Below are 14695 nucleotides of genomic sequence, written 5' to 3'. Positions count from 1 at the left end.
AATTTTAAATATGCTCTGGACTTTTCTACACCTGTCCCATGTGCTCAGAGGAACAGAATTCCTCACGGGGAACCCAGCTGAGCCACGGCCTCCTCAGCCAGCTCCTGGAGCCAAGAAGTTTTCCCGCCCCCGCAAGCCGAGCGCGCTGCCAGGAGCGGCCCCACGGCGGGCACCGGGGCCGGGGGCACCCGTCACCCCGCCGCCGCTCGCCACGGGGGGCACGGCCCTAGCCCCTTCCCCGGCCGGGGGCACCCGACACCCCGCCGCCGCTCGCCACGGCAGGGTACGGCGGGTCCCGCCGCAGCCGTGCCCCCCGCCCAGCCCGGCCCCGGCCGCCACCAGCAGGGCCCGGCAGTGACCGGTGAGGCTGTCCGCACGGGAGGAGAAGGGGCGCCGCAGGCTGCGGGGTGCCTGCCCGCCGGCCGGATGGCAGCGCTCCTGGCAGGGCTGGTGGCGGGGTGCAGGGGGAGCCGCGTGCCGGGTTGTTACCGAAATCTCGGAATGAAAAACTTATCAACACCAATGTGATGTAGATAAGCAGACACTTCTTTATTGATGGCCGGGTGGGTGAATGAGGCCTCTCACGACCAACGCACACCAAGTTTCAAAATCATACATCTCATACAGAACTTATTCATACTTATTAAGTATTCATGCACAAACATAGTATTTCCCGAAAATCATTAACATACTCTTGCTTCCTATGTTAATCGGCTTATCAGTCCTTCGGGCCTGGGCAAACCCTTCCAAGAATTGTGGGCAGGGGTCTCCAGGACGTGGGCAGTAATCTTTGGGAGGAAGACCGTAGGTCTTCCTCATGGTGTACTTTTCACCTTTTGCCTGGTATGTGATGGTCTTGCAAGTTTGCAGTGTTCTTATCGGTCTGAGCTATTTTATGTCCTTGTCGACCATCTGTTTCTTCTTGTTTCTTTTAGTCACTCCATCTAGATAACTCATAAACAGGCCCCTTGTTAGAGAAAGTTAAAGGAAGAGAAACAGACTCCTTCTTTCATCAGTTATTTCATTAATTATGTCTTTCAAACTATGGTTACATGACCTAATTACTATACCTACATTCTTTGAGCAAATATAAGTTCTTAGCCTTGGTACAGGGCTGTACAGAGGATTTCATAGCAGCTTTTGTTGTGCAACTACTAGTTTCATTAGAATATATTTCTTATTCCTCTATATTGCTATTAAAATGATTTTAGCAAATCTGTAACAGGGTCGCGCCCCTGTCCGTAGGGACCAGCCCCCCGCCCCCCTCCCGCCCCTCGCCCCCCTCCCGCCCCTCGCCTCCCTCCGGCTGCCGCGCGCGCCCGGCGCCTGCGCGCGCCTGCGCCCAGCCTAACGGCGCGGTGGCGGCGCGGTGGCGGTCCGGCCGCCGCCATGGCGTACTCGACGTGCTGCAGGGTGGCCATGGTGTCCTGCCTGGTGCTCTGCGTCTCCCTCCTCCTGCCGCGGACCTTCCTGTCCCGGGGCGGCGGCAGGCAGGAGCCCGGGGCCGCGCCGTTCGCAGCGCCCGCGCCGCCCGAGGGTAAGAGGCCGCGGCGGGCCCCGCCGGCGGGCGGCTGCGCTGAGGCGAGGGCGGGCGGCTCCCGGCTCCCCGCCGCCAGCGCCCCCGGCCCGGCCCGCCGCGTTCCGGCTGCGGCCCGGGGGCCGGGCGGGGGTGGGTGGCGGGGGGTGCCGCCGCCGGGGGTGAGCGGGCCTGGGCTGCGCGGCGGGGCGGCTCTGGGCGGCACCGCTGCCGGCGGGCCTGGCCTGTGTGCCCCTCCCCCGCTCTCCTCAGCGGCCTGTGGCGCCAAGGGCTGAGTTCGCTCTTCTCGCTCATGTATCTTTTTATTTTCCCTTCAAAAAACCCTAGTTTCAAATCTGCCACGTTTCATTTTATTTTTTTTTTAATGTGAGGTACTAAAGCTACTGAAAAGATACATACTCACACCACTTTTTCTTCCTTCATTGTGACATCACTTTTTATTTGAAAGCTTTCTTATTTTATTATTTTCTGTATGCTTTTGTTGTGGTGTATGAAATAAAAGTTGTTTTGAATCATCTTCATTGTTTAGTTTCCTACTACCGTATTTTACAGTTGGCTTTCATGCCCCTTTCCTGGTAATGTGTGTGCCCCGTGATGGTGTGTTCAGAGCCTGGAGCTGTGCCCTTCTCACCCTCCCACTCTGGGTACTGCCTCTTAAATTCTAGAGGAATGGGTGCATGGAAGCATCTCTCGTTCTTTTTATGCCCATTGCCTTTTACTGTTGGTTTTCTCTGCAGGGCACCTCAGGAAGGTAACTAGTATCATAGCCCTAGCACTTGGCAGAGAAGTTTTGCCCAGGGCTGCCTGCAAGGTGGGGGTGAGGCAGAGAACTCTGAGGTTGTGCTGGATGCTGTCCCACAGGCACTCATGTTCAGTGACTTTATCTTATGTATTCTTCCGGCGGCCTGGTTCTTACGTGACTGTATGCTTGGGTGATGTTGATTTCATTTACCGGGGGTTTTTAAGGACATTTAGGCTAAAGTTACTGCTGAAAGAGTCTTAATGTTGAGCTGAAATCTATGACTATTGTGGCTGCCCTTTCGTGGTTACTGTGTGTATTCTTAGTCTTTAAGAAACTTGAATATAGGTTCATCAGCACTGTAGATCTACAGGTTTATAGTTTAATTGCAGAATTTCTTAATACTGAAAACCTGAATGGTCACTGATTTTTTTTTTTTTTTTTGGTAGCACATAAAGAGCAGTACAGGGCATGGTGCTGGGCCCTGCAAAGGCCCCCAGCAGATGGTTACGGGGGCTCGGTTAGGTCTGTGGAGTCACCTGCCTGAAGCAGGGATGGGAGCAGGCTCTCTATGAGGTGGTACCTGTGCACCTCCTGACTGATCCCGTGGTGACGTCAGATGATGGGTATTTGACAAACTTTTCCCACAGCAGAGCGGTCTTAGGCAGTTGTCAGTTGATATTCTGGTGCTTCTTTCTTTGGCTGCAGGGTGGACTGGTTTGAATTGATCTGACAGAAAAATTAGGTGTTTTTTTAAAAAAAACCCAACAAAAAACTTGCCCCCAAATTATTTTCAGTGATACCTGTCTGATGAATGATGCTCCTATCTGTTCTAGCACAGCCTGCCTTAAGCAGTGCTGTCATAAGTTGACTAATCACAGCAACAGTTAAAATAGGTAATATAAATACTCTTTCCATCATCAATGTGTGGTATGCTCTTTCCATCATCCTGCAGGAGATGCCAGTACAGTACAAGTTAGTGTGTGCCTGGTGCAGAGCGAGCACTCAGCATGCTCCTCTGTTGCCCCCAAGCACCTGTCTTTGGCTTTGGATGTAATACCTCACCTCAGATGATCCATTTCAGATGAGAATTTACAGTCCATATTTTCAATTTGATAGCAAGAATTTCATTACACCTGCTCTGTAGACCAAACTTTATTTCACCTGAAGTTATTTTTTTATTGGAAGAATAAATCTTGATGGAACAGTTCAACTCATATCTCTGTCATTAGTCATCTTCTTCAGTGAACTGATAACTGCAGTTACCTGACAGAAGTTTCAGAGGCTTGAAGTAATCATGTCATTCTTGAAGTTAATAAAGTGCTTATTGTAGTCTTGGGGGCAAAATGCCTCTGAATAAAACAGTCTTAAAGTTTACTACCATTTGTTAGAACTCATTGTTAGCAGAAGACTTTTTATTGAAACAGGCTTTAAGCATGGGGATAGTGCTTTCTCTAATAAAGCCATTTTCAGAGGTCTCTTCCAGGAAAATGGTATGCATAGCCCTATAGAATTTAATATCTTTCAGACGGAGTTCTTTTTCACAGAAACAGTTTAATGTGTATGAAAAAACTTACTTAAAGAACTTACTGTGAATGTATCACATTTCTAGTGTACTTCATGGACAGGCATTAGATTTTTTTTTTTTTTAAATATTTTTGAAAAGAGGAAAAAAGAGGTACTAGCAGTTTAAAAATTAATTTTAAGTCTATTGTTCGTAAATATATGCCATGCATTTCATAAAGCTACTCTCTAAGTTGGTAGTTTAAGAAAAACCTTACAGCTCCATGACAATAGGTGTATATTCTGCAGTAAGAACAATCAAGTCGCATCAGTTTTACAGGAGAAATACAGGAGTGTTCAGGTGACGTCTGTGCCCAGCTTGGATTTGTGCAATGTGCACATCAGATGCTTGCAGATGTCCTTACTGAAGAAAATCAAGATGTTTCTGTTTTGGGTAGGTTTTGTGTTTTCCTTTTTAACCTCCCACCTGCAGTATTTAATCAGAAATGTTCAGGCGTTTGACTGTGTCCATTAAAAACACCTGTGCACTGGTTTAAAGTAAGGATTTCAAAACTGTTACTCCTTCTAACCTTTCTTGGGTGGATTTCTAAAGCTGTGTTGTTGAGAACCCAGCTAGAGCTATTTTGTAAATGTGAGTAAAAGAGCAAGAACTAAATGAATGTATACTGTTTGTCTAGTACATCTTGATGTTTCACTGTCTGCCAGGATGAGAAGTATTTCTACACAGATTTAGGAAAGAAAAATATAAATCACTGCACATGTAAAAAATCTTAAATGTCGGTGTTGTGATAGTGTATAATACTGAAATGGAGAATGACCTCGAAAATGAACTGAATGTGACCGTGTAGTGTTATAAAAAAGGATTAATTACTTGGGCTTTCTGGGAACAGAGGTGTTGGGGAAATTAGAGGGTGTTATGGAATAGCAGCAGATATGGTAGAGTGGCTTGAAAGAGAATTTAGATTAAATGTCAAGAAAACAGTTTCTGTATGGATCATTCTAAGCTATTACACCAAACAGGGAGACTATGCAAGAAAACCAAGGACACTTTCCATCTAGAGATCAGGTTACTTTATCATGGAGTCTGGGTGTCTTTCTGTGTGTTGGCACTTGCAGCTTTAGAAACCTTTGGCCAATTAATCTCATTGCCCCAAGAGAGAGAGAGCACAAAGATAAATTTTTATGAAAATACACTGCTGAGCAGGGCTGAAGTTGTTTAAAGTCATCTTCAAATGCTTAGGGGCACTTAAGCACCTGTAAACATGGGAGTTGGGGTACAGTTTGAAGACAGGTTTGAGGACGGGAATTTGCATTGCTGAGGCAGGAGGATAGTTCCATATCACACTGGCATGTGTTCTTTCAGTTAAAGCTTTTGCAAAACATCTAGCTGGTTTGTTCTTTGGCTGTATTTTTTTGGTTGGTTGGTTTTGCATGCGCAATAAGGAATAGGAACTGTCTAACTTGGAAAAAACCCACATTTAATCTTAGCATTTCCAAACCAATGTAGTGTAACCATGGTTTTGGGATAAAAGCATAGAAAAAAGGCAAAGTGCCTTCTGCAGAGCATGAGCAGAGCTGTGGGTGCTGTGCCCCTGAGGAGCAGCTTTGAGATTTGAGGAGCGGCGAGAACAGCATACTTTGCTTTGCTGTCAACTTGGGCAAGTCACATGCTTCCCAGACTGCCATTGCCTGTCTGTAACCCTTCTCCTACGCTTCCTGGGATCTGAAGAGCATGCACATTTTATAAATGAAGTCATGTATCATAGGTCTCCTGATGAATGCAGTGCAAACTTAGGTAGCAACAGCCCATATGTACTGTATGTCAAACTTGTTATTTTTTTATGATACATGTATGTAACCCAGCATTTTACAGCTGGTCAGATGTTGCAGGAAGACATACTATCTAGACTAAGATTTGCTGAATTGTACAATAGCTTGAAGTCTAAAACACTTTATAAATAGTCAGGTTGGGCTTAGTAGCAATTCCTAAACCCCATTAGGTAGAGCACGTAACAGCTTTCTTGGGAAAAAGATATTTGGATGGTCTGAATATCATCAGCTGGTTGGCTGTTCTATTAGGTGTGCTATACAGTATGAAGTATGTAGATACACTTTTTAAGATCTGCTTTTTTCAGTTCAGTGTTAATATTGTTAAAAGATTAAAAAATCCACAATAATTCCACTGTGATACTGCTATTAAGGGCTTCATCTACATTCAAAAACCTACAGTCTCTTAAACAACACAAACATTACCTGGGGCATAATTAAGTTTTTGGACTACTGAAGGGACAGGATTAGGCAAAATGTGCTCTGCTTGCCCTGTAGGGGTTTGCAAAGTTGATTTGAAGCATTAAAACTAACAAACTGTTAAATATGTTGAGTAAACCTTGGGTAAAAAGATTGCAGAGCCAGGTAGGGTGTATTTGGTGGAGTTAGGACGTGCAGCTGTCAGGTCTGTGTGAACGCAGCCCTTGGGCTGTCCCAGGGGAGTTGGGAAACTTTCAAGAGCAGAGCAGCACTGTGGCACCCTTCAAAGCTAAATGGAGGTTAGCTGTCTGTGCTGCCCACAGCATGGAAAATCTCCTGTTGAAGTACTCACCATCAGCACTGGTAACCGGATGGTGCAGCAAACAAGGGCTGACGTGTGCTATCCTGTGCTCGTGTAGAAGCATCACTTGATTTTATTGGTGGAGAATATGTTGTCATCTCCATTGGAAAGTGGTGTTTCATCCCTGGAAATGTGGAATCCAGTCATGTCACCTACCGGTGCGTGTGCGAGGGTGTTGGGGTTTGCAGTAGCAGAAGGTATCTTGTTCAGTTGACAGTGGCACCTGAATTGCTGTGCCTTTCCATTTATACACTGTGTATTTGACAGCTGTGTGCATATGTTGCTTTTAAGTTGCTTGTGCCATCAATTTACTCTATAACTTGCAGTACATTTGCTATAAAAAGCTATGGAAAATTATATTTTTATAAGGAAATAATTGTAAAAGTTTAAAAATAAACAGGGAAGATTTAGAAGCAAGAGCCATGAAAATACCCTTTAAAATTATTTTCATAATGAAATGACTAGTATGTGTCCCCTTGGCCTGATTATCTTTAATTGAATTGATTCTTTTAAAGCACAAACAAGGCCTTGTGGATAATTTAGAGAACTGTTCCCTTTAAATACAGTTTCACCTTTGTCAATTATTTTCTGCTTGCTTCACCTCTTTTTTTTTCATAAAGAATATTGGCAAGAGTGTAAGATGTTTTACAAAGGTTTATCTACCCTGCTGTTTCATCCCCACGGCAGTGATGCTGCTCTCTACACATCACACTTGTTTCCACAGTGACCTACTGCTACAGGGCATTCCTGCTGGAGTAGTGGGACTTTCTGGTAAATAGCTATGCTTTCCATCACAGAATTTGAATAATTCACTAAAGGTGCATGAAAACAGCTTCCTCAAAGTTAAGCCTGAGCTAATCTGAGAGTGGTTTTGGTCAGTGGTGGTATAAGTGGGCAGTTTCACTAGAGCCTGCAGCACTCAAAGAATGTATGCCATCACCTGCAAGAAAAATGTGTTTTTAATAGTAGAACTTCACAAATTGTTGGTATCACTTCCTAACATGCATTTACTGTAATTTCTGTGCTCGGGAATTTAGCTGCCTATGATGGTGTTTCCTAGCAAGAGCAAATGTTAATTTAATCTGATTTTCTCGTCTTGCTTCTCATAAAAATATTTGCAGCTGGGTAATCACAGAAATAAAGTTAGTTATTTTCCATGCTATTTCAAACCTGTTTTTCATTTGCTTGATTCAAGTGCATGTAGCCTGCCCCAGCGCCAGTGAGCAGTGTCCAGGCTGCCCAGCATTCCTGCTGCGTGCCAGGGAGGGGGAGTTCTGCAGCTGGCATCGGGCGTGAGCTGCAGCTTGGCCTGGCAGTCCCCATCTCTGGTGCTTCCATCCAATGTCTCCCATTGCCAGACTCGGTGGCAGAGTAGCTGAGTAATTCTGTTCAGTTCCAGTCAGTGGAAGGGAGTACAGGTGCAAGTCCAAGCTGGTTATGGGGATAGAAAGCAGGATGCCAAGTACACGGAGGAGTAAAATAGTGAATTTCATGGCAAAGTTGTTGAATTGATGGCAGCAAGAAAATAGATTAATGCATGAGCTTAGATCTATCGAGATTCTGGAGCCTTCCAGTTGAATGAAATTGTCCGCAGCACGGATTCAGGCTCTCTGCAGTCTTACTCTAGCATCCATGCATCTATTTATGCTCACTCCCCTTTCTTGTTTTAAATTGTCCTTCCCTCTTCCAAGGCTTGCGACCCTTTCTTCCCCCTCTGAAATGCCGAAGAAAGTATGTCCCAAGCTATATTCAATCTCCTGTTTTCTTTTGCTTTACTTAACACCTTTTAAGAAGAACAGTTTGAGGTGCCACCACTTTTCTTTATCTTTCATAACCCATTTGATAAAATCAGGTAAAATACTAACAGCAGCAGCCAAAAATCTCTGTTGTGCAAACACTGCAGTCATGTATCAGGATGTTAGATGGATAGTGATTCGTGCATTAACGTGCCTCTGTGTAATATTGAAATATCAGGCTGGCAGCAGTAAACTGGTATGTTGTTGGGATTTTTTTGTGAAGAGAACTGGAAGTAAAAGTTCGGGTTTTCATCCTGTTAGGGGTGCTGATTCATAGGGTCTTTAGACAAGTATATATACCTGTTAAAATCCATGTTTTGTTAATTACCCTGCCAGCTCTTGAAATCAAGAGAGTAATTGTGCATACCTAAGTCCTAGCACTGCATATGTATCTGTAAACTCAGTCCTAATCTGAGGACTGAGTTTACAGACATAGTATTTAGACGTTACTTTACTCTTACTCATCACTGGTGGTGCATTTAAAAGTAGGAAAAATAGGTCAACTGTATCTGCTGCAGTTTTAGGCTGCATGTAAAAAGGTGAAAAGTAATGGAAGAAAAGTAATGGTTATGGGTTTTTTTTCAGGGAAGCTGAATCGCTTTCCACCGAGGATGCATTACCAGGCCACTCCTGACAGCCGAGCTGCCCCTCATTTTCCAAGGTCTCACCTTGCTGAAGCAGTTGCCAAAGCCAAGGCAGGTGGAGGTGGTGGTGGAAGCACTGGTGGAACTGGAAGAGGTCTTGTGGGGCAGATTATCCCTATATATGGATTTGGCATCTTCTTATATATCCTGTACATTTTATTTAAGGTAAGACCAACATAAATAGCAAAGTCAGGAAAATAACAGCTAAAAAACCTCAAAACAGAAATGATAGTCCCATTTCTGTACCTGGCTCCATTTCAGCTGTTATTTTATGCTTAGTAACATATTATTATTATGTTATGCTTATGCTGGACCTTTGACTGGTGGTTCAAAGTTTGGTGTATCCTGTGGTTTTTGCGAAGACTGTGGCTAAGAATGCAGGGATGGGTTGCTGCCATCCTATATTGGCCTCTGACCTCTTACAGGTTTTTTTAAGGGTTTTCTTTTCCCCCTGGAAGATGGGTATGTCTAGAACAATGCTAGATTAATTTTGAATGTACATATAGTATTCTTTTCTTTTATGTATGACTACATATTATGTATACTGTTCATGTCACGTATTGTGTTATGCATTTAAAGTGGGAGAGAGAGAACAGTTACAGCTTAGCTTCTGGAACAAAAGCACCACGTTGTTGGAGAATGGGAGTTTGTAAGGCTTTATTGACTAGGCTGGAACTACCCCAGCTGAGGAACTGGCTGAAAGCTAGTTTGAAAAAGCACAGCCCAAATTCCCCTCCAGTGTTTCACACATGGTTTGAACTCCGCATAGCTTTGTGTTACACAGATGTGACTTGCATGTAGGGGATGACAGTCAGCTGTATGGGAGGAGGGGCAAGGGGACTTGTGCAGATGCTTTTTCCTTTGAGTGGGGGACTGAATCCAGACTGAGCGGTGTCCAGACAGTTGAGCCTGCTCTGGATAGAGACAGGCAAGAACATAGTGAATTGACTGAACTGGTCAAACACAGAGACGGCAAAAGAAACTGAGAGCCTGCAGCTTCCTTACAGAGCCAGCTGCTATCTTTGCTGCAGGTACAAAGTTGGTAAGGAATAGTGGCAGAAAGCGTTGCAAGAGGGGCAAGCAGGGTCACATATAATTCCTTCAGAACCTTTTCTTTATTTCACAATAATTGCCCGATGCATTTTTTTCAATCCTATATGCAGGGAGAGTGGAACAGATAAACATTCTAAAATGAAATTATTCTTGATGAGTTATGCTTTCACTATGCTTAAAAATATCATTTGTGCCAAGTGTCTTTCAGGAATTTTCAGCTGGCAAGATCTCCCAGGCATCTTTCATGGTTGTCTGGTTTTGCTGCTGGGCGTGCTTTTCCATGGTTACTTTCTGGTATATTTTAGTTTTCTATCATTTTTTCTGTTGCCTTTGGGGCTTACATACTACTATTGTAGTGACTCATAGAAAGGTCATCTTTTTTCACTCATCAGCTGGCTTCCAAGGGAAAAACTGCTGCTGGAGAGCGGAAATGCCCTACTGCTGCACCTGGAAACATGAAGAGGAAGATCAGTGAGTATGACTTCTGAGTTCTATCTGTGTAGCTGCTGACTCTGTAGATGCATGGTCAAATTGGGTTCTGCAGGTTCTGGGCACACTGTAAAGCTGCTGTCACCCCCTGTAAAGAGCAAGCCAGAAGCTTCTGTGTTGGAGTGAGCAAGAATTAAAGTGAATTACTGCACAGTCTCTTTCTAATCTCATTCAGCTAATGAGACTCTGCGATAGTAGCCTGATCCCAAGCCCTGCTGGAAGCAATGGCTTTTCATGAGGTTCACTGAATTAACTGCACGGATTTGCTGAAAAGCTATGTAGCTAATGATTAAAAATGGGTAATAGGATGTCCATCTATAATTATTCTATAATCGGTAATATTCTAGTAGTAGTATATAAAGATATTAAAAGCTAGCTTAATTTTTTTGAATTTGTGAATTCTTCGCCATCACCAGACACTTCCCTACTTTTTCCCTTCTCTTTTTGCAATGCTTAAAGGTTTCATGAGTGCAATAAAGTAAGCAAAGAGTATTCTGAAATGTTATTTTGATTTTACCTAAGCATCGGTGGGATAGATCCAACTATTTGTAGACATTTATTAGATAAATTCATAAGCTTACTATTTAAGATCAGATGGGTAGTTACCATAATATTATTTAAATGTGTTGTGTTTAGCTGGCTAAATTGTAAAAGGAAAGAAAAGTACTTAGGGCTTTACAGAAAGTGCTGGCAGTAAGATAATTCTCTTAACATATCTGTAATTATCTTGACATTAATGCATATATTAGGAATACCTAATGTACTCAGTGCTGTAGATTGTATTTTCAGTGTACTTGCACTGCATTGTGCCTGGCAATTTTGTGCAATTTATTAGCAACGATAATTGTATTTTTTCCTCTAATGGTTGGCAAGAGAAACTAACTTCGCAGTAAGTTAAACATTTACCGTCGTTGTAACGCGAAGAACTGGTGATGGAAATTACTCTGCCTTTTTCTAAAGCTCTTTGTATTCCCAAAGGATTCACGGCAAGCTGTAGCAGAGCAAGGGACAAGTCACTGGGCTAGGAACCTGAAAACTGAGTCACCACTTACATAGTGACTTGGAGGAAGTAATTTCCTTTCTCTTTGCCAGTTTCCCTTCCTCTATTTTTAAAGTCTCAGACATGCAAAATAATTACATCAGTGATTAAGTAAGTAATGACATTCTCTGCAGAATAGAGATCTTTCTAAAGGCAGGATGTTTGTGGATGGCTTTCTCCATTCCTGCTATGTTGGAGTTCCATTGTGCCTTTGTGCTGCTTAAATGCGTGTGCACTTAGCAGCTGAGTATTTAACTAACCCGGGCTGGTTTCATTTTTTTCCGGCAGTGGGGAACAATGAAGTCTCAGCAATAGAATTTTGAGCGTGAGCTACAAAAGCCAAACAAGGAACTCAAGGATTTTTGTTGACATACATGCTGTTGCATCTTTACAGTTAACGCTTTTGGCTGAATTAACGCAAATACGGGTGTTCCTGCACATATGCATGTGTGTCTACTGTTGCACTATTGACACATTTTTTGAAAAAAGTGCACCCATGGGAATACTGTGCTTTTCTCTCCAGACAGACACTGTGTGGCTAGCTGTTGTTCATCCTGGTAAGCCTGGCAGACTGTTAGCCCTCACTGCCTACTCTGGCACACCTGTGCAGGGTTGGATGCCACCAGGCCCATGAATTTTATTCTTTTTGATAAAGGTACAGTTTCTCAAACTTAGACTCATTAGAAAATGCTCAGGTGCCCCTTTGTCTTTTTTTCGAAGGACTTAACAGGGAAATTCCAAAAGGTATTTTCTTCTCCCTAATTTTAATCTCCATGGCATTTACAGTGGCCTACTCACTCCGTATATTGGGAGGTTGCTCGGGAGCCATTGAAAGAAAGTGCTTTCTGTGTGGCTTATTACCATTGGCAATAGTCTTCACCTTCTTATACCAGGAAAAGTAGGTAGAACTCTTTAAGCTGCATGTGTTAGTTTCCTCACAGCCAGTTTGGTTTGGTGCAGCATATGCTACCTGTGATCATGGTACATTTTCAAAGCTCCTACTGACAGATCTTGGGATTTTGTTCGCTTTACAGCTGACTATGAGCTCACTCAACTCCAGGAAAAACTGAGAGAGACCGAAGAAGCTATGGAAAAATTAATCAACAGAGTGGGACCTAACTATGACAGGTATGTTTCAAATTACAGCATTTTAAGGAGAGATTCTGCTCTGATTAGAAATTAAACTTACATTGGCTATATTAAAATAGCATTTTGATTGCTATTTCACATTGTAGGGATTTGATTTTACACATCACACTTGTTGTTCTGCCATTTTTGTCTTTCCAGCATCTGTTTTCAAAATAATTTTTTCCAACATCATTTTCCTTAAACAGAAAAGCAACTGTCCCTCCCCTCCCCCTTTGTACAGTGTGTTATTTGGAAGGTAATGACAGGTCTGTGTAAACAGAAAATAAAATGTCTACATTTAAAGTATATGAAACAACCTGGCTTAGGTGACCAAAGTAGTATTCTGAATGATGCCTAAGCAAGCCATTTGTTTTATGTTATTTTCCAGTTCTATGGATTATTTTTCTAAATGGAAGTGCTCTTATAATCTATGGAAATGCCTGTTAGAATATCCATAAAATACTTTTTTAAGGGCAGATTTGTATAATAATCTGATTCCATAACTTAGTTCCACCTTGTAACCAGTAAATCCATGCATTTGCTTCTAAATATAAAAGTAAAAAAAGAGTTGCAAAATCAGGATTTAAAAAAATATTATGTTTGTTAATGTTTGCTATAAATCTGAGATTGCTATTCTACATTATAAAGAAACTCTGGTCTATATGTTTTTCAGAAGGAGTGTAACAACACACCAATAGGATAATGTGTAACTGCAGTGTTTGAAAATTTAAATACCATGAACGTTGAAATGATGTTTGCAAGCAAAAAAGATAGCTGTTGAGGTTGAAACGCATGTTAACTTTGTCTGGACCAGCCAGTGCTTGTTTTAACCCATTCTGCAGGAACAGTTCTGTGCCAAACGTGCACCTTATGTTCATTTAAGCTTCAAACCACATTCTCTTTGAGTGTATAGTTTTCCCACGTTGCACCTGCCCTGTATTGCGGCTGCACTCATCTCAGCAAGACAAGGTGCCAGCCTTGCCTGCGTTAGGCCAGGCTCCAGCAGGAGAACCCCTAAGCTGCCCTGCTTACGTTCGTGAAACAGAAGGATACTATTTTGGCTATTACTCACCTCTGTTTTGTAGAGCTAACACAGTGCTCTATGCATAGCTTTAAGCTGCCAGAAATAGGCTTATGAGCTGCCCAGATACTGTAATGACACTCAGGATAGGATATTTTTTTGCTGAGAAAATGGATTTAGGGTCTGATCCAGTATTTGTTGCACTCTGTGTTACTGGCTCAGAGCCTCTATTTAGTAGAACTTCCCTTCTTTGTTCAACCAAACTATTTATATAGATGGATCTAAAGGCCTCAGGGGAAATCAGAATATGAATCTAATACAGAATTTTATATGTAGCCTCTAAAGAGAAGGGGAAGAGTACCTCTAGATGGAGTAAATAACTGTTTTTCAAATACACACAGACTTTGAAGCTTTCTTAATCTACACTGTGATACTCTTAAGTTCGGTAATACTGGATGAATGTCTTAAAACAAAATGTATGATTAGAAAGTGTGATTAAAGTACGGAATACAGTGCTAGGCTTATTCGATCTGGATGTTGATAGATTTAAATAAAAAGGAAAGAGGAAGAGAACAAATTTACTTGAGCACCATTTATTAATATGCACTTAAACAGAAATCCTTAAAACAGAAAAGGCAGAGAAAGAAACAACCCGTATCAAAATTAAACTAATGCTGAAAGACGCCAGGTGAGACCATGGCCCATTATGCTAGATGTGGCAAAGTGACTCCCAGCCTGCCAAGTGAAGTATTAGTAAACAAACCAAAGGATGTATTTTGCATTGTCACAAAAAGCAATGTATCACTGTAGCACACAGTGTTTGTAATAGTGCTGAGATCTGAGCTCATGCCTCTGTGTCCTCTCACTATATTTCAGGAGCATTCTGGCTGAACTGCTCCAGGATTCATCCTGGCTTCCTCCTTCTGGTGGAGATTCTTAGAATCCAAAGACATTCTAATTTTATATATTTTTGTCAAAAAAACCTTTGCTTTTGAAATCCAGATAAGTTTGGAAGGACAGTTTATTCTCAGATAATACTATACCATAGGAAGAAATCCTCTTTCAAAGGAATAACACATAGTGTGCTGTATGATTTTATTCTGCTTTCTTCTGTAGC

The 14695-nt window shown here is 42.5% G+C and overlaps 1 protein-coding gene across 11 annotated transcripts in view; it reads left to right on the top strand.

Moving 5' to 3' along the window:
* Positions 1–1308: 1308 nt before the first annotated feature.
* Positions 1309–14695, top strand: part of RIC3 (RIC3 acetylcholine receptor chaperone) — a 28922-nt gene continuing 15535 nt past the window's right edge. For all 11 annotated transcript variants that reach the window (XM_037402042.1, XM_037402033.1, XM_037402039.1 and 8 more), the window contains exons 1-4: positions 1309–1537; positions 8790–9013; positions 10294–10372; positions 12464–12557. In XM_037402042.1, the coding sequence (XP_037257939.1) occupies positions 1390–1537; positions 8790–9013; positions 10294–10372; positions 12464–12557 (545 nt within the window). In that variant the 5' untranslated portion in view covers positions 1309–1389. The remainder of the gene's footprint in view (positions 1538–8789; positions 9014–10293; positions 10373–12463; positions 12558–14695) is intronic.

This window comes from Falco rusticolus, chromosome 10 (assembly GCF_015220075.1).
Source record: "Falco rusticolus isolate bFalRus1 chromosome 10, bFalRus1.pri, whole genome shotgun sequence".
NCBI classification, from domain to species: domain Eukaryota; kingdom Metazoa; phylum Chordata; class Aves; order Falconiformes; family Falconidae; genus Falco; species Falco rusticolus.
The sequence above is the reverse complement of the archived record's forward strand: the minus strand, read 5'-3'. Positions and strand labels throughout refer to the sequence as shown.